Source organism: Corapipo altera, unplaced genomic scaffold (assembly GCF_003945725.1).
Source record: "Corapipo altera isolate COAL_440 unplaced genomic scaffold, ASM394572v1 61411, whole genome shotgun sequence".
Classification (NCBI taxonomy): Eukaryota; Metazoa; Chordata; class Aves; order Passeriformes; family Pipridae; genus Corapipo; species Corapipo altera.
Window position 1 is genome coordinate 1,125,279 of NW_020884875.1, and position 25,910 is coordinate 1,151,188.

The 25,910-nt window shown below is 39.6% G+C and overlaps 1 protein-coding gene across 1 annotated transcript in view; it reads right to left on the reverse strand.

Annotated features, from left to right (window-relative positions):
• ADAMTS12 (ADAM metallopeptidase with thrombospondin type 1 motif 12) overlaps positions 1-25,910 on the reverse strand; it is a 144,670-nt gene that overhangs the window by 82,583 nt on the left and 36,177 nt on the right. Inside the window, exon 3 of the mRNA XM_027634663.1 lies at positions 9,967-10,141. Coding sequence (XP_027490464.1) covers positions 9,967-10,141 — 175 coding nt within the window. The remainder of the gene's footprint in view (positions 1-9,966; positions 10,142-25,910) is intronic.

The following is a 25,910-nucleotide window of genomic DNA, read 5'->3' on the forward strand; positions in this document are numbered from 1 at the left end:
GAGGGGAAAATGCAGGTTTGCCTGAGAGAAACATGCAGCTTACATTCATCATAAACCAGTATGATTAATTATAGCCTAAGGAGAGAAAAATATCCAAAAAATTGACAGTGATGTATAAAACCAAGCTATACCCATCTGCTGAGGAAGGGGTTGTTCAGTAATCCATTTCTCAATGTAAAACCTATCTCCACCTGGACAACTTTCAGCTGCCTACCAATGTTACCAGTCTGGGCTTTGCAAGAAACTCCCTTCTTTTACTGCCTTCTTCCCTATGACCTCCCCGACAGGTGAAATTTCAAGCCTCTCATCATCTTCCATTTCTACTGATGAAGACCTGGCTGACAGAAGTACCTCATCATGGCCAACGGATGCAACCGGAACACTGAAAATACTATAAAGCAGTGAGTAGTTCAGTGAATATTTTATATGGAGAATTTTAGGCAAATAATGTCAGGCAAATAATACAGAAAATTACAGCAATGATCCCTTGTTGAAACTTGAGTATCTGAAAGAAGACTTTGATTCAAATCCAAACCTCCACAGAGCTGAGGAGAATCCAGACTGCAGGCTCAACCAACAACAGTGCAGATTAGAGAGGAAAGAACTTGATTTATCTTATTTTAGAGTTTGGGCAGGTAAGAAACTTGCTGCTAATTCCAACGTGGGCAGAATGGGAGACAGGCTGAGATGGTGTTTTAACTGTATTTAAAAAGTATTTAAAGTATAAAAATCTATCTCTCTGCAGCTTCAACTCAGATGCTGTTTGGCAGCTGAGCAAAATATTAGACATTTTTTAAAAGAAAAAAGAAGTCAATAGTATTTTTTGGGCAGTGTTTCTTGACACTGATTAGAACAACTTAAAAGTGACTTTCTGTAACAATCTAATTTATATGCAAAAGACGTCATCATTGCTGTTTAAAGAGGACAGGAATACCTATTTTTTTCAGCTAAGACATCTGATTACATGCTGTCTGCTAAAGTACGTTTAGGTTAAATATTTGCAAGAGAAGACAAGTGGTAAGTGTAGATGAGATCACGGAAAACAATAATCAATATTGTCTCTTATTCTCTTTCATATAGAAACCTTGACATGCAAGAAATAATTGCATAAAGTCTTCAAACAAGTGTAGGATTTAAGGGCAACAACTAAAAACATTTGCTACGCCTCTTAATACAGCAATCTTCTGGCCACCTCTTTTTTTTGCATAAAGATGGATGTCTATTTGTTGTGGATAATTCCTTTTTGTAGGAAAAAAAACTTATATAATCTGTATGATCTTTAACTGAATGGTGTCCCTCCAGTCTGTTTTTTACGTACAGTTTTTTCAAGACAGTTCAGAAATTGCACACAGTAAAGAATCAATATTCCAAAAATACCCTCCAACATGCAGTCTTCACATATGCACAGTGAAAACAAGCAACAAACCTCACTCTACTACGACTCTTCCACAACAAATCAAATCCAGCTAGCAAGTCAAGTAGGTCACTAAAACTGTCTTGAGGTAGATCTTTGTTTTAAGTAATCAAATGTGAAACCAGTTCAGACATAAAGACCTGTGTCAATCAATTACTTTCTGAACTCCAAAAGATGCCTTTCTGCAGACAGCTGACTAGTGAATATCTGTCTACTAAACACAAAGTTCTAAGTTATTCAGTATTACCAGAGTTCATTATGAGAATGGTCCCCACAGCAGTGGGGCTGAGAACTCCATCCTACCCCCAGCAGATAATCAGGAGTGCAGAATATCTGTGCAGCCTGAGTAATTGTGCACGGTGTGGGATAAGTCCAGCTGTGGCCCCACTTTTCCCAAAAAAGAAGACATCTTACAAGGTGACTGAAGTAGTGGTGGATAGAAAAATAACCTCGCAAGTTTTACAGTTCCCCTTATTCCCAGCTAATCATAAAGCTAAAATCTGTGCTTAGAGGAGAATTATGATTGCCTTTCAAGTACAATTCATCCAAAGGCATCTCTCCAATTACATGAAATGCATCCAAGTTTAAGAAGCTGTCGGGACATGAAGAGTGAAGAACACAGCCACAAACAAGGACAAGCTTCAAGGACACTCTGTTTCATGCAGAAAAACTGTGCTCAGACACCTGTTTAAAGTGGGTCACGTATGACAAGAGGCTGCCAGAGGCTCTTCAAGGACATGTAGACTTTGGAGAAACTGATTGAGAATGCTGAGCCCATGTTACTATATTAGCTCCAAAGAACAAGTCCAGTACTTATCAGAAGAATTAGAAATTTGTGATCTGCCCAGAAATAATATGGTAATTGTAGTTACTTATTAGAAGGTTCACAGAGAGTTCAGTATGACTGAGAAATCTGGCCCTAACCAGACTGAAGCCTGAACATCTCTGCCAATACTACTCCATTAATGGGTCAAGTGTTTTCAGCAAATTTTCAAACTCCTGCATCAAAAAATATTTACCAAAGGCAGCCAAGCTTTCTGCGTTTGCTATTTCACCTGTGGAAATACAGTTTACATTATTCAAGGCCAGTGTTATCCTGTAAAAGAGGATGGCATGTGATGTGTAACAGTTTAATTTTAAAGTGTGCTACTGCTCTCCAAATCAATACCGCAGCAATTTAACATTTACATTACCAAAGCATTTGTTTACCCAATCAATTGCAATACTCAAGAAGTGCAGTAGCATCACACGCAGTTTGATAAGGAAAGCTGTAGGCATAGAGCAAGTGCACCCTATATTCATCTATGACAGTACACAGTTAGAAATGCTGAACTAAGTTTAGTCTGGATGCAGACTGAGACCCCTCAATCTGATGAGCAGTTAAGTAAAATGTTTCAATGAAGATATGGAAGAGACCACAGTCTATCCTTTAAACTGCAGGAATGCAAGTGCAGTAAGGAAGTATGGTGTACCAAACACTACCTTTTTCCAGTGGTAGAGTGACTAGACAGAAAGACTACTCAATCACAATGAAGGAGATTTTTCGCTCCTTGTAGTTTTGACTCGTATTATTTGGAAAATGGCCTGTCACAGAACTTTTAAATTTATTCAGTCATTGAGTGAGGTAGTGTATCACTTCTCTGATGCCTTTTGGTGGCAATAACTGATAATTATCACCTTATAACATTAATCTCACGTTTCCACATTTTTCTCCCTCACCTTCTGTAAAACACAAACACTTAGGGAAAGCACCCTGCTTCAGTTAGTAGGACGAAGTGAAATACTGACTGTAAAATTCCAATCAGAAAAGAGAAGAAGATGAGAAAACAATCATGGACTGGGAAAGCAGGTGCCAGCACTCTGTCAGCACTGATCTTTCTCTGTCCCCTATTCAGCACAGTCTTTGGATACACTTGGGTAAAGCTCTAGTTTTGACTCTTCACTCATTTAACTGGAGAAGAAGAATTGCACTAAATACAGTATTTTATTCCTTTCTCCTCTACCTGTACTGAGAGCAAGCAAAAAAAAAAAGAAAAAGAAAAAGAAAAAGAAAAAAAATCTAATGTATTCTTGAATCCTGAAATTTAGGGTTTTTTACCTTCATTCCATGAGGTTGATTGGGGAGGGGAGAAATCTTCTGATACCAGTTAGTAGCAATTGTTTCATTGACTGCTAGAACAAATTGGTTATGATGTCTTTGTTTCCCAGGTACTCCACCTCCGAAAAGCTAAATCTCTTGCTGCCTGCACAAGCAGACAGTCACTGTTTCCAGTTCAGTGCAAACTCTTTCAGAGGTTAGAGATACTCCGTGTACTCCTGCAAGCTATTTGTTTTCTTGGTCTTGCTTTAAAAGAGAGGTCATTCTACTGAATGTACCTATTTGCTCTTTTTTTAATGCCAAGCATCTTATAAACACCTTAGTAGAGCCTGTTTGTAGAAAGAATAGGGATGAAGGGATAAAGATGCTCTTTCCTCAGCTGAGGTTGAATTAATCTCAGTTACTTAAATTCAATGTGTGAACTTCTCATCCTAAGATGTGCTTTGGAGAAACTAAGCAAATTAAGATGAATTGTAATTGATGTGGTAAACACAGGAAAAACAAATATTGGAAAAATGTCAGTATCATTCTTTAAAAAGAGATAGAAGCTACAAAGCTTGTAGCAAGGTTTATGGCAACAAGCAAAGCTGCTTACACTGGACACAATGTTCTTCTAAAAAAAAAAGATAGCTTATTATTTGAGAAAAAAACATTGTCCTGGGTTTTTTTTCCCTTCCTCTTTCAAGTGATTAAACAAAAGGCTTTAGGGTCAAAAGCCAGGACTAACAATTTATGCTGTACACTTGCAGACATAACCAGAAAAGAATCCTTTGACAGTATCAATTTAATCAGTAAAAAGCAAAAGACTGTGTGAATGAAGTCCTGCAGTCAGACGTAATCCTTAGGAAGAACAGGTAACTGTTGTCTGAAACAGTTTAATGGCATTCTAATAATCTGTTAAATGAACTGTGCCACCAAGCCACCATTGAAAGTGCTTAAAAACCAGTTTTGCATGGGCAATATTGCTCTGCTCCTTTAGCATCCCTCACCCCTCTACTCATTTCACACTGCAGCCAGACTCTTGTCTCATCCTTTCCACTGGAGCCTTATCCCATCACAGTTCCAACATAAAATTGCCCCAGTGCAAAAAATTCAGCTTTAAGATTTATTTACTTCTCTTCAGGTAAGGAGTTGGAGGCCATGTAAAACCCAAACTAATCCTAAATTCTGATCTATCAAATCTTTTCAATGCCAAAATGAGAGCAAAGTATGTGGCAACTTCTGTACACCTAAAGCTCCAATGAAGTATTCTGAGAGATATATTTTATAAACACTCTAAATCTTTCTTTGATTAGTTATATATTACAGCTGACTGCAGCAATCACTGGGTTGCAGTCTGAATAAACTCAATTGCCCTCCCTCTAAATGACTGCAATCTCTCCATCTCACCAGCCCAAGAAAAAGAAGTCCATCTGCTCCTATTGCATCCCTCCCCTCTGTAGCACCTGGTCAGGAAGCATTTTCATACCACAGCATTTTCATTCATAACTTCATAAAATTTTTCTATTTTGCAGCCCACGAACAAACCCCATACCTAGTGACAGACTGCATGAAAACAAGCAGAAGAAGTGGGATGAGACCTTCTCTTATTCTGTAGAAGAGAGAATAATTCCTTTTCGCTTGGATTATATCTCAGAGCACTGTTAAGTTTTTAAGACAGACTATTTAGAAAAACAAAACAAATTCTCAGATCCTTAGTTTCCTCTCCTACAGGCACAAAGGATTAGAGAAGTTCTTCATAAGGCTCGTGGCGACTTTTCATTTGTCATTTCTGCCAGTTCTCATGCATATTTCAAATGGTACAGTAAGACAGCTGCTACTAATGTACAATATCATAACGCTACTTTCAAGATAAACAACTCAGTTTTGCATGCAGATAATGACTGAGTCATCTGGCAGTTTCCTAAGCAGCAGTGGAAGTGTATAGCACAAACCTGTTTTAATTTATGTCATTTATCACAATGATTTTTCTCCGGATATCTGAAACTGTTAAAGACATTACAATTATAAATTAATTAGTATAATCATTGCAAGAGCACAGGAATATGACTGGTGCTAATAAATTAGACAGATGAGCAATCACCAACCATATGAAATTTCACAAGGGCAAGTGCTGAATTCTGCACCTGGGATGGGGCAAACCTGATTATTTGTACAGGCTGAGGAATGAGATGCTGGAAAGCAGTGCTGCAGAAGGGGACCTGGGGATCCTGGCTGATGACAAGTTGAATATGAGCCAGTTGTGCCCTGGTAGCTCGGAGGGCCAACCCTGTCCTCGGGGGAATCAGGCAAAATATTGCCAGCCAGTCGAGGGCGGGCATTGTCCAGCTCTGCTCTGCCCTGGGACAGCCTCATCTTGAATAGTGTGTGCAGTTTTGGGAAACACCATTTAAAAAAGACATTAAGCTCCTAGAGACTGTCCAAAGGAGGGCAACAAGGATGGTGAAGGGCCTGGAGGAGAAGCCTTACGAGGAGCGGCTGAGGGCACTTGGTCTGTTCAGCCTGGAGAAGAGGAGACTGAGGGGAGCCCTCACTGCAGTTGCAACTTTCTTGTGAGGGGAAGAATAGGGGCAGACACTGATCTCTTCTTCTTCTCTCTGGTGACCAGTGACAGGACTGGAGGCAATGGCATGAAGCTGAGGCTGGGAAGATTTAGGTTGGATGTTAGGAAAAGGTTCTTCCCCCAGAGGGTGGTTGGGCACTGGAACAGGATCCCCAGGGAAGTGGTCACAACACCAAGGCTGACAGAGTTCAGAAGTGTTTGGACAACATTCTCAGGTACATGCTGGGATTCTTGGGATGTCCCACACAGCGCCAGGAGTTGGACTCAATGATCCAAAAAGGTCCCTTCCAACTCAGCATATTCTATGATTCTATGGTAATAGTATGTAGGTGAGATGGACAACAAGTAGGTTGGACCCTGGAGATTCATGTGGTTGTTGCCACAGTAAAAATTTTAAGTATGCTCCACAGAGCTTCTTCCAAGAGACACGGTCCTTCCACTAAAAAAAACTATAAAAAACAGGAGATCAGCATCCTCTACCTAATCCCCCTCCCGAAATAATTCCTTTACTTTGATTTTGTCTATACAACTAGTCTTTATACTCCTTGCCTGATGGACAGGTTAGTTTCTGACTAACAGATTTCTATTATCAGCACTCAGTTTTGTGCACTGACTTGTAAGCACGCAGCTGATTCAACTTTTCCAAGCAAAAATCACCACTACATTTTAACCTGCACATACACCAAGCTTAAGTCATAGAAATAACTCAACCGGGTTAGTTTAATTAAAAAACAAACAGAATCAGAGCTAAAATAAACAAATGCAGATACTCTGTGATGAATCTCAGCCCACAAAGTTAAAATATTTGATTCTGAACACCATTTCCTACAAGAGATACACTAAGCACCTCTTAATCAGCTAAGCCCCAACCCAGTGGGGACAAAGCTAGGGCAGAGAACACAAAATGAAGTTAAATCTGTAAAATAGAATTAGTTTTTAGAATTAATTGTGAATTGTAAATTGAAAATGTTTTGCTTTAATGTGATCCCAAAAGGCATTACTCTGAGCTATCTGGGATATCATGTGGGTGGACCAGCTTTCTGGTATCAAACTCAAAAGCAAGAAGTACAGGAGACCCTGAAAAAGTGGAAGAGTCATCTTACCACTTTTAAAATTCATTTACATGCCAAGTATTCACCAAAGTCTGTGTAGTCAATATATTTAGCATAGAAAGCAAGAATTACCTCACTTTCTCTTTTTGTTCTGTATTTCACTTCTAACAAGAGCAATTGCTCTGACAATGCATAAAGCAAACAGGAGATTACACTGAATTCATTCTTTCTTTCTTCTATCCCTATTGAAGAACTGGCTACAGCACAGGGTTGGAAGGGACCTGAAACATCATCTAGTTCCAGCCATGCCATGGGCAAGGACACTTTCCAGGTTCCTCCAAGTCCCAGCCAGTCTGGCCTTGAACAATTCCAGGAACGGGGCATCCACAGCTTCTCTGGGCAACCTGTGCCAGTGCCTCACCTCACAGTAAGAATTTTTTTTTTAATATCCAATATAAACCTACTCTCTTTCAGTTTGAAGCCATTCCCTCTTGTCCTGTCATTCCATGCCCTTATGAAAAGCCTCTCTCCATCCTTCTAACACCCTTCAGGTACTGTAAGGCTGTAATTAGGTCACCCCATAGCCTTCTGTTCCCCAGGCTGAACAATTCCTATACGAGAGGTCCCTTCAACCATCTTGGTGGCCTCCTCTGGACCCGCTCCAACAGGTCATTGTCCTTCCTGTGCTGGGAACCCCAGAGCTGGACACAGCACTCCCAGTGGGGTCTCACCAGAGCAGAGCAGAGGGGTAGAAACACCTCCCTTGACCTGCTGGCCAGGCTGCTTTGGGTGCAGCCCAGGATACATAACACACAACATAAAAGGTAAGGCCTTTAGAGGAAACAATGATTGTTATATCCTGTCACACAAAGGGAAAAAATACAATGAAGAAAATGCTTTCTCCCCCATGCCCTTTTTCAGACCGATTACTTAACTTTTACGACAGGCAAGAAGATTACTACTTGACTGAAGGCAGACATTACCTCTAAGGGCTGACAGAGTTGGTTAAAAATAGAAATACAAATGGCAGTATATTGCTTTGTCAGTTCATAAGACACTAACTTTGTTTGCCTGCAATATCATGAACATATTATCACCAGAAAGAGTTCTGTCACATTATAATGAATAACATCAGACAGGAAGTTTAAATTGAAAACCCTAAGCAGACTTAGCTAATCTAAGAGATTAAACCTCAGGGAAGCTATGCTCATTTTTTTCCAGTGTCCAGGTACAGCCAGTCTTTCTCTTTCTCATTCTGCATGATTTTGAGGAAAGATACAGGAGGCTAAAAGTGAGAGGTAGAAAGAAGATAAGCAGACCCCACAAAGCAAATACAGAGCATGATCCCTGGCATCTCCTATCTTCTCTCCATACTTAAAATTACTACCTACAGATGTTATTTCATCCATGAAAGAAACCTGGAAGACAGTAGGCAAGAACAATTTCCTCATTCTTCATGGCAAATCTAAATTAATTCCCCTTGTTTATCCCAGCAGTCAGCAGAAGAAATGGAAAACCAGGGAGCTATTTTAAATATATGCCAAAATAAATATCACCTTTAGATGCTTATGGCTTTTCAACTCCAGGCTTATTTTCTAATATATAGATATATTTTTACTTGATGAAAAATAAAATGGAAGAGCATTCATATTAATTCTTCTGGCTCCTCTTATCTTTACCTGCCCACTATCACAGAAGATTGAGTAACCCCCACCATCAGCTTTCTAGTTTCCCCCTGCTATCTTTTCACACTACTCTTGGTCAGCAAGCAAGAAGTACAATGAAGGTCTACGACCAGAAATATAGTGGAATTGAGTTATTGTTTGCTTCTTTAATTTACCTATTCATATTACACTGCAGTAAAACTTTAGCAGCAACCATGACTGAGGATTAAAAATTCCTACATTCCTCCTTTTATTTCCCGCTCCTGGAAAAGAACCAACTTCTCTTAAACCACTGACCTGTGAAAGACAAAAACATATTCTTGTGTATTCTGCAGCTCTGTTTGTACAAAACTTGGGCTTTACGTCATGTAGGTTACTTTTCATTCATCCCTACCAATACTGTACCTTTTTAAAGTTTGATGCAGGCTCAGTTTCAAGGCCTCCAACATCAGAGAACCAATACAAGATCTGTACATTTCTGGCATGAAATCAATCAAGTAAATGATTTTACAGATAAAGGAACTCATTTTGTAATTATGAGATATCAACTACCCTCTATATGCTGGAACGACAGAGTGTAGTAGCTTGTTTTCCCAAAAGACATGATGCTGAGTATTACTGCCCCAATATTTAAGTTATTTTTACTTACACTTCTGTGCAAAAAAATCTTGATGTTAGTGTCCTGCATTTCACTTTCAGAACAACCAAATAAAAGTCTTTAAATATTCTGATAACTATCACAGAGAATCTAGAAATCCTAAGTTTAAACCATGGATTAAAAGGGAGATATTTTATGTTGTGCACAGCATTTGCATGGAGTGAGAACATTTTATTAAAAATAATTCTGACTGCAAATCTTGTCATTCCAAAACTACTCAAGAATTCAAGTTTCAAACTCACTAAACAGTTCTGGTTGGAGAAAAAAGTGAGGGGTAGAAAGGATCAATAGTGTGAAAAACATATCCCATCAGTCATAAGGAGGATTTAAGTTTTCAGAAAGGAACCCAGATGGGTAGCTCCTAAGGCATTTTGACTGACATGCTCCCATTTTGCATAATCTCTTCTTGCAGAATTATAAAAAGCCTGGTAGAAAGAAAGGCATACACCACTAGAAAATATAAGATGTTTGAAGAGATTCAGAAAGCAGATAAGCAGAAATCCAGCAAAATTTGTACCATTCAATCCACATGCTTGTTCACCTTCCATTGAGGTGGCCCGTCTTCTCCTCAAAGCATTTTGAAGGTTATTTGCCCCATATATAATATGGGGATGGGGTGTTCCCTCCTTCTGTGGATGCTTTTTAATAGGCTCAATGAAGTAATCCCCATGGGGCAGATGGAAATATCCAGTCTGAAAATAAGCACAAAAGAGTTAATCTCGACTGTCCAGTACTGGAAGTCAAAAATAAATACTCTTTTCATATCATCATCTCTGAGCTTTTCTCGTAAGCCAGTCATTACAACGAAGAAATATGAACACAATGGGTTTTCAGCATTTATTTGGCTGCATACATTGAGGTTGTTTCACACCTCACAAAGACGTAACAGTCCAAAGGGTAACAGAAAAAATATCTTTCTCCTAATAACCTGAAATCCTGAGGCAAAGGCTCTCATATTTTTACAAAGCCACAAAAAGGTCGAAAGTTAATTTGCCAAACATGATGCACTAGAAGGAGTTGCATCTTGTTCTTCTGGTGTTTTGCATTCATTCCCTGGAGAACAAGACTGGAATAGAAGCTGTTTCATCAGTGCAAATTGAAATTCTGCTCCTAGCTGCTATTCCACAGTCAATTACCCAACCCATCAGACGGGCTGGACTGTGTGGTTTACTCTTCACTCAGACTACAAACGCTTTCTGGCCCCAAGGCATGCAATAGAAGAAATAAACCGTCTTTCATGAATTAGCAAGTCATTAGGATCATACAATAGACCAACTGAAAAAGGCCGTAACATTTCTCATGCTATAACTTTCATATCAACCTCCCTGCTTTGCCTGAGTTAAAGGGCACTGGATCCCCATCTGGACTACACAGGATTAGCTTACGCTTCCACAGAATTAGTTTACACCGCTCTCTGCCATGATCTAGATCCATGTAAACAGACATGGTCTTGGTCCCTTGTGTCTCAGCATTTTTGCAGGGATTGTGAACGTTGCAAAACCATTGCATAGTCCTTTCACTTCAAGACATAAGGAACAGTAAAGCTCTAAATCAAAAGCAAAGGATCTACTGACATCCCAGCCAACACTTGGGATATGACAGGAGGCTGAGATATTCCACTGTTATGGTTTTTTCCCCCCTCCACTTTCTTGCTGTGGTCAGTGCAGCCTTCTTAACTTGTTCAGGAGCAGGAAAAAAATGCTGTAACCCTCTGTTCCTAAAGCTGCTGTATTCAAATTTACAAGGACACACAAACTAAAAACCCTTTTCAAACACTCCAAAGTCTTACAGTTTCTCTGGGCAGTTGTGAAAGCCAGTATGAGGGTAAGGATATGAAGGAAATCATATGAATGAAATGAAAGCATTCTTATAAAACTGTAAAATAACTATGTACAAGATGACCAAAGGCAGCTCAGTGAGATCACTTAAATCCCCTCTACCAGACACCTTCTGTCTCCACACTGATTGCCACAGGCCCAATACATCCCACTGCAAACCTGTGCAAATAAATAACTGTGAGTGTAATTTCACAGTTTGCCCAACAGTGCTGAGAAGTAGAAACTCTTTCTTTCCAATACAAGTCAAAGTTTTAAAGTCAGAGGCTGGCCTTTGTTTGAAAACTTGTTTACATCCATAAAGCTTCAAAGGTTCAGAACTCAAAGTCACATATATTTGTTCATCTGGGATTACAGCTTCTGCCTCTACGGCTTTTGTTTCATTTTTAAGAAAAAAGAAACAGGACTTCTGATTCTTAAACATGACATACAAAAAATGCTCAGGTTTCTGTTTAAATTATAAATCAGAATATAGGACCTGAGACACACTACAAAAGCAGTAAATCCCATGGTCACATTGGATAAAGATGTCAGGCAAACATGAACCTATACAGTGAGAAAGCCTATACAGCAGTCAGACTAAGAAATCAGGATATGTGGCTTTTCTCCTGACGCTCAAGAAATCAAAGCACCATCACAAATCTTTACCCATTCCTCTTCATTCCACAGGGTTCAGTCTTTCCTGGATGTTTGCAAAGACCCAATTATTTAAACGTCTTGCCCTGTTGTGTTTTTTAAGCCCGTTGGAACCAAGAAGAATTAACCATTCTCACTTGCAGACCCAGATTTTACAGAGCACGTGATTAGTCACTGGACTATCACGTCGAGGTACATTTGTAACAAGAAGGGCCAGGAAATCATATAAAAAGGGAAGTAAATATACTAGTGGTAAGTTCATTTCCCAAGCTCCCTCATCAGTGCTTCTTCCATGTTAAAACCAAGCTGTATGGAGCAGGAGAAAAAACCAAAAATTTGTTGCATAAATGTGACTGCAGTTCCAGCTTGTAGATGCTTTCCAACAGCTTCCAGAGACTTCCAGCACTTACTGAACTTGTGCTTTGCACTTGCACAGGCTATACAAGAAATTAAAGGCTGAGACCAAATGAAAGAAAAAAAAAAACACTGATCTTCACATTAAACTTACTTCAAAGCACTCAGAACTGGCAAAATTCCCTTTGCTGACTAAATATGTCTTCACCTTTGCTCTTTATAGTTGTTCTTTTCTTACTCATAAATACAACAGCAGTAATTTTTCATTTAAAGTCCATCAGATTTCAAGCTATGTAAATACAATATATGCTTTTTCTGAGCTGTTTGTAGCATCGCCTCCCTTTGAATGCATTTACACACTCAGAATATAAAAAGGAGTCCTGTTATGAAAGCCTCCTTGGAAATAAGCCAGTCATATTTACATTTATTATAGAGTTTAGTTATCATCACAGAAAAAAAATAACTGCAGACAAGTTTTCCACATTTGACCTTCTCTATGAAAAGCTACCGCGTAATACAGTAATAGAAATGGCCAGAAAATAGGAGTGGGGTGTGGGTGTGCATGTTTGTTTTGGGGTGAAGAGCGTGTGTGGGCAGCGTGTGGGTGTTTCCCTCAATGTCTATAGCTCAAAATCTAAAAGTCTACCACAGAATTTTTTTCTTAATTGTTGCTCTCCCTTCCTTCAAATCTCACCCTTCACCCTCAAATTCTGACATCCTGTGGCTGGAAGTGTTTACCATACTGTATGTGGAAGTGGTGCTACATTACCTAATGGGATTATTAATTCACGTGCTTAATTACTTTGACACAAACAGTTTCCTGAACACACCACATCTCCTGCATTGCACATTGCTTGCCAGGAGGACATGGTGATCCTGGGACACTCCTGAAAAAGTTTTCAAATAACTTTTTTGAATTTCAGTAGAATTAGCATTTTCCAGTGGAAAGTAGATATTTTTCACATATTTCTTTTGGTCAAAAGTTCGGGGAGTTATTCAAAATACATTTGCTGGCAGAATCTTTTCAATCAGTTCCACATGGGAAGTTGAAGCTGAGTCCTGTGGGAAGGGAAAGAGCAGCTTTAGCCTTGGCTACGGTTTTGCAATTGCAATGATATTCCAGACAGGAGGGGCTGGTATTAGTGGGTGTATGTCAGGAGAAAAAGGAAGGGAAAACCCAACAATTTGCAGTTTAAAGCTACAATAACTGAGTATGCTGACAATAATGCCAAAAAAATAACATCTGTAGTGGGAACAGTGTGTAGCTCACTGAAAGTAAACAGTATTCCTGGTAATATATTTCAGACAATTTTTCTGACAATGGGGCAGTGACAGACTCTGAAAACATATTAACTTTTAGAAGCAACATGAAATAAAAATAAGAAGAAAAGGTTCTGGTTTTGCCTTTAGGTACTTTGCTCCAGGTGCTTACTACAACTGTAATGCGTGGTAAGTGAAATTAAGTTTGACTAAAAGAATTACAGAAAAAATTGTGCCACAGGAAACATGAATTACCAGAGAACTGCAGCTGCAAATAATCTTAACTGAGCTCGTGAAATAAATTATCTGTTAACACTATACATGCTAAATTTATTTCAGCTAATCCTTTCTGTGTGTCACTTTTTTTCCCCCAAGGATCTTTGAGTTTGTCATATGTTCCTATCTCAGTAAAAACAAAACCTCAACATTGAAATGAGATTTTCACCTCCATCCTCAGAAAGAGCTAATAAAAATGGACCAGTCATGCTGTTGCTCATGCAGAAAGAGGTTGATTTTTTTTTTATGTACTGAGTAATTTGACAGAAGATTTTATGAACATCACCCACTGAAAAGGACAGCACTCTACCTCTTATATAGGAATACAGAAAAAAACTATGCTTTCGGCAGGATTTGGTAAAGAAGGTGCTACTGGAATTCAGCCTTATAGTTTAACATATCTTTGCACCAAAATTAAAATACCTTATTTTTAAGACAACAAGATGAGTACAGGATACAATCATACCACAAGATTTTATATTCTTTTGTCACAGATTGTAGATTTTAGAAGCTGCCAGAAATCTGGCCAGAGATGCAGAGACAGGCCCTGCACACTGTGGGCTCAGAAAGTTCAGACACAGAGGATAGGAAACAACATATCAATTCATAGCCTAATTTACAGCAGGTTGGATTTTCGTGGAAGAAAATAAGATATCAAGAGAGGAAGAAACGTCTGACAACCTCCAGTTCTCAGGCTCTTAAGGGACAGACATCAGTTCTGGATGCTTCAGAGGTGCAGGTCTTTCTGGCTGGGGACATAAGCTCAGCAAAGGAGAAAAGCCATGTCTCTAGGGTCATGTATATTAGCTACCATAGAACCACTTACAATACATAATCACTTAGCTGAGAGACTTGACAGAGAATCAGTTCTCTGGACGCATCAACTTGTTGGTGACCACACTAGACTTCATTCCTCTTTTCACTGTTCTTGAGCAGGACAGATTCATCCCTTTTCCCACAGTTTAGTGGAGATGGGGACTTGGATGAAGGTTATCTAGGATATGATTTAAGAAATTAAGGCATTAAAAAACTTTTCTAAAAATGGGTAAGAGAAGCAAACAGTTTAAATCCTGTCTTCATTTACTCCTCTGCTGTGCTACAGAAACAGTTCAGGAATAATTTCTATGGACCTCCAACTCACTGCGAGCTTTGCATCTCATACAGAATCTGAAGCAACCTGGTTACATTCATTTCTACTCAAGGAAATTATCTGTGGAATTAATCTTGCATGGAGATTTGAGCATGAAAATGTACAACTTGGAACACATAATTTTAGAAGACATCTCTGTTCACACTTCAGGTCACGTCATCCTCCACAATCATCCTTACTGCCTATCCTAAAAGCATTCATTATTTCTTCCAAGTATTCTGTGATTTTTCCTTCGAAGAAACAGTCCAGGTATCTTATTCCCACATTCACTTGTGGGTGCCCTGTTGCCTGCAGCTTTATTTGCATTGTAGAAATATCTTATTTCTTTTCTTAAAACAGAAGATCCACAAATGACTGATGATCACTGTGTGACCGTGAAGCTGCTTAGAGACTCATTAGTCTCTCTGTAGGGTTCTGCTTTGAAATCTCCAGCAGCTCATGAAGAACATGAAGCCGTGTTCCCAGAGCTTCTACCTCTCTTACTGTATTACAGGGCCCAGCAGCAGTCATTTCATGTTGTCCATTTCTGAGAGGGCCTTTCAGCTTCCTCCCACATTCTCACTTTCTACTTTTCCAAATATGTCCCATTTGATCTGCATAAGCCCAAACTTTGCTGCTTCTGAAGCTCAGATACATAATTAAATTCCAGTAGGGTAAAAATTTATTATCCACTAGAAGCAAAGATAGTACTTAATAAATTTTACACAACTTTCAGTGCCGGTTATACTAAGCTGAAACAAGCCTGTGTTTGCCACATGCTGAGCATCCAGCAGGTAGATGGCACGGCACAGCTGACTCGTAATTCATTAACTCAAACACAGTTTGAACTCCTATTCTATTTACTAGTGTGATTTCCACACAGCAGTGAGAGACAGACTGCTAAAGGCTGTCTGAAGTCCAGAGCACTCCGAAGACCTGGGGGCTCCTTTGGTCAATATTTCATTGTCGCTCAGCTGCTGCTAAGTCTGTTGTGCCTTTGATGAAGACAAGGTTGCAGCTCTTCGGGCTGCCCAGTCTGCCCAAAGTGTGTGAGGTGACACCCCACTGGGACAGCTGAGTGGATGGTGCCCTGTCAGTGCTCTGAGCCTCACCACATAGCAAGTTACAACACTCTCAAGGAAAAAACACACCCAAGAGTTGTTTCTCCAAGTGCAAGAGGCTTACTTTGACTACAGTCATGAGTTGGCGAGACCAGTAAGTTTTGACTTCATTTGGGATCCAAAACCAACTCAGCAAGTATTACTGTTCTGAGACAGAACAAAAAGTTTGCCCAATTCTTCCAAAGACTGTTAGGGGGAGGAGGAAAGAGCAACAGCTGTTCTACTCCTGGAAAATACTCTTGGAATATCCAATTCATATTTTTCTAATTAAACTTGTTCAGAAAGCACTGTATCCGGGAGGCTTACAATGTAGAAACTAGTTGGGGTTTTTTCTCATTAATATCAGAACAGCCTCTCACGAAAATGAAAATAAACAATGCCAAAATGGTTCATACTTCTCAGCATTTCAAATCCCCTCAGAGACTTTCAATGTGAAGTTCTGAAGCTTTGATTTGGAAGCCAGTAAATTTTTACAGTTTGCAAAGCAGATCACATTTGATGATTTAAAGCCTATGTAATGCTGAAGAGTGAAGATTTAACATTAGATTGGTAAGAGGTTCCTTGCCTAAACAGTGCTTTGTATTTGGAATAAAAAGACAAGCAAGAGGATTCACAGAGCAAACATGATCTCTAATCACAGAAACAGAAAGTACTACGGCTGTTTTGGCTTCCTGCTCACATTTTAAAACTAATTGCAAACTAGTGAGCACGACAATGTTAATACTGCGGAGTTCAAACTTTATTAGAGAATAACTAAATGCAAACATTTGATCAAATGACAAGTGGCATTGTTTCTATTGACAAGTATTGTTTGCATTACTGTGACCTACAGGAACCCTAGTCAACAGCCAGAAAGCAGAGATACAAATGATGACAGCTGCCACAACGTGTGCAGATAGATGGAAGAAAGCACAATTATCCCATTTTACAGTGGATGAAAGTCTGTCAGGAGCTTTACTCTTCTGGAGAGCAGAGCAAGAGAAGGTCACAGCCCAGCTTCTTCCTCTCCACAGAAATTATTTTGCTTGATGAAACAGAACTCTATGAGGGAAAGCAATATCAGGCAGGACTACAATGACCCACCTCACAACACTCTTCTCTTAGCTTCATTCTGTCCAGCCCAAAAGTAAGCAGAAGTATCAAGAGCAAACAGTATGTTGTAGGCCTGCATTTGTCATCATAGGTGTGTTGAGAGAGGCTTCTGCCTCCCTTTTCCCCAAACTCATGAAGTCTGTGGCTGCAGAACACAGACAGGACTTAGGAATAAATTTCAACATGCCTCACAAGTCATGTCACCACTTATCATGAAAGTGTCATTTCAAGGTGACTTAAAAGGCAGCCCATACTGATGCTCTCCACCTCTTCTTTACTTACCATTTATTGTTTCCAATGAGTTTCCAAAAAGTGACTCCCTCATACCGAAGGATAACCTCAGAGCAGCATTGTGACATGGAGTTTCTGCTCAGTGCCTATATGAGGAATCATGGATTCAACAACTGCAGCTTGAAATACACTGCCCTCGTTTCCACGGGTGGTGTGAGAAAGCAGCTGCTCTGTTTGCTATGCACAGCCTTGGAACAGGCTGTGAGCCATGCTCAAGCTGCAGCTTGTTGTGCTATCACTGGGGAGGAATGAAGGGGGAGGGAGCTTATCAAAACCAAATACCTTACAAAACAGGAAAATTCAGTTCCTGGCTGAGGGCAGCTGTGGCATGTTAAGACAGCAGTGTAAGATGAGTGACATGCTACACCAAAAAAGTTATTCTGTGTCACAAATCAGTGTTAGAAAAGGACTGAGAGTGAGAAATAGGAAGTGGAAGGAGATGAGAAAAGAAATTAAATGAAACCATAAGAGCAAGATTCAAACGGAGATCCAGAACTTGCAGGTCAAAGTGCACCTCTAGTACACAGCTGATGCTTAGCACATGGCAGTCTGGGAACCAGCATGACAATAACTGGCAATCACAACACTTACACAGAATTGTAACAACTTCTGGCCTCAGTCAAATCACATGCCACTCATTTGACTTTCCCAGGTATTTCTGCTTGTCTGAGAAAGGAGACCAATGTGCTTTTATGACTGCATCTGGAATACCACCATAAATGTTTTTACAAACTCAGGACAAGTCCCAGCTCCCATGTATGCCAAAGCTGAAGGCTGATCAGATTCAGTATTGGGTTCAGGTCAGTTTAAAAGCACAAAACACTTGAGTTAGCTCTGAACGTGACTCAAATTCATTCTTGAAGCCTGAACTCTGACTGAAAGCCATTTCCATTGATATGAGAAATGCAGTGTATGCACAAATTTACCTGTGCATTCAAGACAATACATCTAACAGGCAGAAAACTAACTTCTCTCTCAGAGCTACAGAGAGATGACCTATACTCTGAAATAAGAACAAAAGCTTGCAAGACAAACAAATACTCCTCAATCTACTAACAATCAAGTTTCTGCTCAAAACTTAGAAGGACATATACTCAATAAAAGCAAATCAAATTCAGTACAAAACCAGTAACTGAGTAAACCACTTAACTAAGACTAGCATAACATCTCTGCTAATTTCCAGGCCCCTTCTGCTAGGAGTTTGATCTGATGAAATATCAACTGCTTTCTCTGTGATGATGAATACTTCAAAGTACTTCTGAAGCTGATGGGAAATCAACAAGTTCAACTTCTTCCAGAGTAAGACTGTGTATAATGAGCACCTGAAAAGGCTGGAAAACAGACAACCTGGGGAAGCAGCAATTGGCACAGACAATCTAGAGAGCTCCTGCATGTTTACTATCTTCCCTGGCACAAAAGGTAGAGAACTTCAAAAGAAGCTGGCAGGCAATAAAATATTTTTTCACCCAATACAGACTTAAAACTGAAAGAGCAATTATTAGAAGCATAGAATGGTTTGGGTTGGAAGGGACCTTCCAACCCCTCCCACCATGGGCAGAATGCCATCCCAGTACACCAGGTTGCTCAATGCCCCATTCAGCCTGGCCTTGAACACTTTCAGGGATGGGGCACACACAACTCTCACTGTCAAGAATTTCTTGCTAATATCTGTTCTAAACCTGTCCTCTTTCAGTTTAAAGCCTGATGTTCTATCACCACATGCCTTTGTAAAAAGTCCTTCTCCAGTTTTCTTGTAGCCGCTCTAGGTACTGTAAAGTGCTAGAGGTCTCCCCAAATCACTCTCTTCTCCAGGCTGAACAGCCCCAACTCTCCCAGCCTGTCCTTATAGCAGATGTGATCTACCCTTTGATCATCTTCGTGGTCCTCCTCTAGACTCACACTGGCATATTCACATCCCTCCTATGCTGGGGGCCCCTGAGCTGAATGAAGGGCTCCAGGATGGGTCTCACCTGAGCGCAGCAGAGGGGCAGAATCACCTCCCTCAACCTGCTGCCCACACTGCTCTGGATGCAGCCATACAGCCCCAGAGATGATTGGCTTCCAGGCCAAATGTGTCTCTCTAGATTAGAAACAAAGATGTCATGTGGGACAATGTTAACTGCTTTGCACATGTCCTGGTAGATGCCACAGAAAATTGCAAATCAGAAATAGTACAGAGAAGTACCAGAAACCACTGGATAAATCTGTGAAGGGAAGATTAGTCTCTTATTTTTAAACGGCAAAAGAGCACCTGCAGCTCAGAAACAGGTGTATGTCAATGAGACATCCTTATTTTCCAGCCTATTCTTATGCCTCTTGCCAGAAATCTGCTACTGACCATTATCTCCTCCTGAAAATCAGTCATATGCCAAGGGTCAGGCCAATTAAATCCCTCCATCAACATACAAATAAGTTGGAAGAATCTAAGGGTTAGATTTCAGTTTAAATATTATTAATTTAGAATTTCCACTTTAAACTGTTTTCATACATGTGTTTGTTTTCTTTGTAGACTATTTCTGTAAAAAAAGTAGTGTTTCTCTGTTGAAAAAATTATTGGTGTTATTTCAAACTGACACTTTCCATCAAAATCATTCTTTTGTCTGCAAAGAGATTGCTTTAGCTGTTTTGGAAATACAGCACTTTTTGCAATAAAATTATTTCATTTGGTCTGCTTAAAAGCAGGAGTCAGTCGTTTAGGTTTGAACGCAATAGTCTGTACCATAATAGAAAAAAAAAGGCAAAATAGAAAAGAATTGAGCTATTTATCTGGGGAAAAAATGCAGTAAAATATTCTTTGGAATCATGAGGAAAAATATTTTGCTATAATAATAAAAGGACTCATTTTCTTTCTGTTCTGCTGTCATGTCTTCTTTTGCTCACAGGATGTTAAGTTTTGTCTTTAAAACTGGTATGTTTTGAAATCCTCATGATGCAACTCCCAGGAATTCCGAAACAATGAAAATCCCCTAAAACTCAAAAAGAGGCACAGATGTTCAGCTTTTCTAATAATTCAGCATTTAGTTTCCTTAAGATGTTCAACACTTTTTATGTGACAGTGATACAGTGAGATGTAGGAAAATATGAGAGTAAGAAAATACTTTTTATACAGATAAGACAGATGTCTGGAAATGAAACATCTTCCTGAAGACATGCTCACAGTTCTGTACAATAAAATATTTCACTGAAAAAGTTCACTGAAACCTAAAAGACATTAAGCATCTTCAGCTACTACTTGGCATAATTCTTGCTAATCTAAGAACACTGAAAATTCAAAAACTTAACATCAATGGAGACGAATAGAAGATACTAAATATTAGATCATACACACTCCTGACAGAATTCCAGTGGACTTAAGAATTCTTTAAAAACAGGTATATTTGACACATAAACCTCTAATAAGCTTTTGTGTGGTGAGAAAACTGTTAGCAAACAAATTTATGAAGGAATTCTGGACTGAATCATCAATAATTTACAATTTACCTCTTTCATACGTGAACTTAGAAAAACAGTATGTACAATAAACAAAATTCTGCTCTTACTACTGACCAGAGCTGCTCAGCTAAATGCTGAAATTTTACTGCAGAAATCTTTTCAACTGACAGGATGATGCCAGATTATGACAGATCCACTGAAGCACCAGTAATGGAAAAGCTATTATTAAAAAACAATGGTTTTGCACAAGGTAAGCAAAAGGGTTTTTTGTTGTTGTTCCTCTCCAAAACAATTCAGGTGAGATTGCCTTGAGTTGATGTGTTCCTTTGTCAGTGCTAGGTCTTTTCTTCCCTCTCACGATGAAAATCAGAAAATAAAGAAATACATCCCTGGCTAAACCTCACTGATTTTTTTGCAGCAGGAATGGATCTGACAGTCTACATTACAACAAACCATATGTGGATTCCAAAAGCAATAAATAATCCTCTCTAGGCTCAGATGCAAAACACATGCATTGTTCCCATCCCCTTTTGTCACTTTAAAATATGCTTGACCATACTCTATGCTCAGTACTCAACACGTGGAGGCACTTACAGATCCCAAACTCACATTCTGCATGAGAAGACTTTCAAGACAGATTCTGCCAGAGCAGAGCTGGAAACACAGGGGTGGTTTAGTACAACTGACTCTTAAAAATCACTTTCAGCAGGCTTCTTTGCCCAGTGCTGCTGGCTGTTTTCCAATAGCTACACCACCCACTCCTAGTCCAGGATACACTTTCTCCTTTCCTTCCACAGCCTAGCTCTTCCCCACCTTCTGAAAAGGTTGTTCTTTGGCAAGACATCTCTGGGTTCTGCCTAACTTTCTTAAAAACATCAAGACTCGCACTTATATTTCTGCAGTTTCAACAGGTCTGCCCAGTGCTGCTGAGAGGACAACAGCTGCCCTGCCCAGTGCCTGCCTATCCAGTGTTCAGCTACCCTCCTCTTTTGGCTGGAGACTTCCCTATTAAGTTACTCCCCAAACTATCCAAAACCCTGTGTTTAACTTCCTGTGATTCCATTAATTTGACACAGACTTTGATTAAGTTTCACTGAGAGGCATTTGAGAATATTTAAAGACAAAATGCTTCTATCTTCAGTCTCCTTACCTTTCAGACAATCTTTTCTGAAAGTTTTTTCCACAGAACAACTCTCAGCCATTATTTTGTGAGGGTCCAGGGAAGCTGGATTTGATTGTCTGCTGTCCTTAAACAATAATTCTGCTAATTCAGGAAGACTGTGACACAGAAATTAGCTCTAGCTCCAGCATTTGAAATCATGTCCAGCTCTGTCACAGCAGTATATAGTGGATACAGCAAGCAAATGAAGGACAAGCAAAAGATGCAGTTATACACACACAGATTAAAATCAAGCACACATGAAACAAGAGTTACAACAGGGATCACAGTTGGATCCCTACAATTACAGAAGATTTGAGCAACTGTTCACTACAGCTATACTAGAACTGAGAAAAGAACTCTTAGCACAGGAATTTTTAACGAATCCTCGACTTGTAATAAACCTTCAGACCTTTGTCTCATTCTATTAGGAATGCATAAACAAAAATAAGTTATCTTAATTACATTTGCAGTCCTAGGATGGAACATTTGTTAAATATATATACATACATATATGTTAGCCCTTTTAAAATGGTATATAAATTACTTTCCTCTACAGCCACAAATCTTCTAGAAATATCATACTCCTGCTTGCATGTGTGCCTGTATATGAAAAAGACAAAGAGACAGAAATACGGAGCATATGAGCTCATATGATTGATCCCCCATCAATAGATACTTCACACGTGAGGAATCCACAAGGATTTTTGGACAAAAATCCTTTTTGTGAAAGGTACAACTCAGAATTACCTATAGGACTAACAACCAACAAATGATAGATTCTGTCACTAATATTAGTGACATTACGACTGACACTAATATTGCTGTCAGGCCTAATACCCAGGGCCAAACACTGCCTTGCTGGTGACACACACCCTATGCACATTAGGATCACTCAAAGAATTACTGGGATTTGCCAGTTTCAGAACTGAAAGGCTCAGCAAACTCTGAAAATCAAACAGAAAACTTCATTCCCTTTGCTGAAAGGAAAAGGTGGAACAGCAAAACACACGCCTAACACACCATTTTCAAGGAAAAACATCCCTTTCCAGGCTGCATTCATCCTGCTGCCTTTTGTTCTATACTCACAGTCTCATAGCAATTTTTGGTGATATATATGCAGAACCTACCACAATGCCTGTGACTCAGACACACAGCACTCCTGCCATGTGAATTAGTACTCTTTATAATAATAACAATAAAAATGAGTAATTCCCAACAGGAGGAAAGTTTACTTTACTGTTTGGGCTCCCTACAGAGATACAGCTTGAGAAACTATCCAACAAACAATACCATGTACACTCATTTGCCACAATGAGATGCATGTGTGGGTTTACAGACCTCCCTATGAGTCTCAGCAACAAAAATCATCCATGTTACAGCCAAAGCTGAAAAATGTCATGCTTTATCTCCTGAGGTACCTAGCAAACCCTTTGTGTGGTAGCCAAGGCAGAGTTCATCATAAAAACATGCTTCCCATGAATCTCTATGACTGGCCGCTAATTAAGTCTTTTTTTTTCCCCAATGTCTGACAGAGTCCAGAATCTCTTAAAAATACACAAAGTACAGAGGAATCAGAAGCACATCAGAAAGTCAATCTATAATGGAGACAATTGCCTGTGTACCCAAGTTTGTCTGTTTCTGCTTTTACACTTCTGGTCCTCCAAGAATAGCAATTTATTAGTCTCCTTTCAAATCATAACAAATCTGGGGTAAATTTTTCATTTGTATTTTGGAACATTTACTACTTTTCAAACACAGAATTTTCATATCCCAGAAAAGTTTCACAGTCCCAATGCTTCAAGTTAAACATAACCTTTTCCTGGGTAATTAACATCATATCTGCTAAGAGTGAAAGAATAAGGATTTCATCACAGTACCCTGCTTTTGTGGTCTGATTTTTAATAGGAAACCCCAAATGGAAATGAAAATCTGCAAGCAGGATGGTGAAATGAACATAAGAAATGCATTTGGATTAATTTCCATTAGATCTTTATACAAGTTCAAACCTGTCCACTTAGGCCACAGCATGCTTCTACCATCATCTGGAATTTGGAAAACACATTCATTTAATAAATGGCACATTTTGCAATTCACTATCAAAGAAGAAAATCATACACTTTGAAACATTTTGGAGGAACACACAGAAAACTTTTCAAAGATCCTGTTTATAAAAATGCTATAGTGTTTTCATTCTTCTGTTCAGGTGAGTACTGCTGTGACTGCTTCCTCATGGGTGTAATTACCTCCTGCCATCCTTCCACCTGCACTGGCTGTCTCAGTCGTCCATTGATTAAATGAGTGAAACGGTTCAGGCAGTCAAGGTTATTGCCATCACGTGTTCTGCTTCCACAGGCTATAGGCATGAAAGAAGTAACAAAGTTTGTGATTCTGCTCAACTTGCTTTGAAGGTTGCTGTAGCAGAATTCTACCTCCAAGTCTGCCACCCAAGAATCAACCTCAAAATATCTGCTGAACTAAATCTCAGTCATATATTTTGTAAGGACAAGGACAGATTCTGATGATTGACAGCCTGATGTGATAAAGCTGTGAAAGCCTTCACAGAAGAAGAGTTGTAGGCATCAGAGTGATCTAAGGTGTTGTTCAAGCAGGTCACCTCATGACAAATATCTGATGGTAGAGATCTGGACTCTTTAGTGGGACAGACTCCACCACAGAGGCTCTACTATGCTGTTCAGGCAGATATTCTGGACATCCTTACATCTCTGGTGTATTCTCCAAATGCTTCTGGAGTCAGCGCTCTGTGTGGGATTGCAGACTGAATTGCTGTGGGGTGGAAAAAGGTGAGTAGAGCTGGAGAAAAGCCAGAACCTTTCTAAAAGGCTAATATTTTAGCCATCTTGGTGCAAGAAATAACCTTAAAATATTCCTTCTTTTCTTCATGCTTACCTTGCTCCTTCTAAAACTGAACACTGCTGAATGATATGGCAGCTTTAGCAGAACTCAGCCCTTTCCTCATTGAGACACCAAAGTATCTCTGAAGATTCGGAGATTAGAAGAGTTGGTCAAACCCACACAGCGGGTTGGGGAGCAGGAAGGGCTGCTACACAGAGTCCTTGATCTCATGTGAAGTTCTGCTGCTTGTACCCCGAAGAAAACCCACCGCAGGAATTGCAAGCTGCAGTGAATAGACAAACCCGTGTCATGGTGTAGCACTGGAGGGCAGCAGGATGTTTTGTCAAGAAGGTCTTTTTCTGACCACAGGCTACAATCTCCTGGCTTACTGTGACAGCGACTACTAACTGTAATAAACACTACCACTTTGAAAGCACCATCGGAGCCTTTGATCTCATGTTTAAATCATCACAGAAGCAACTCTGGGTTGTGCTTTTATAACTTTGTCTGTGGAAAAAAACAAGCATCTCCACAGGATGGAATCCAACCACGGACTAGAGAAGTACCACAGATTAAGGAGGTATCAAATTTAAAATCTCATTTTGATGGGTGGGAAGGCTCTAAGCAAGGCATTCAGAGTAACATTAGGTGGTAAAAAGAACAGGAATCAGCTGAAGTAGGCAGCAGAAATCAAAGCTGACACTGAACTGTTAGCATTGCCTAATTTATTCCATATTTGGTACTAGTTTGAGCTGAGATCTTTCAGCAAGGCCAATGGGATAGAATAATCAAGTCCCATGTAGCACTGCTGTCCTACAGTCCCTTGTGAATATGGAAAGACACAACTGGTAACATAAGCAGGGAATTTAAGCAGACAGGATTTGACAGTAAAGAGCAAAGATTTTTCTCTGATCTTTGAAACACTATTGAATCTTACAAGCAGAATGTTCTCCCTCTTCAGAGTTTGAGAGCATGATTTGAAAGACACTTAACACATTGAGCTCCAGTGATGACTCCAGA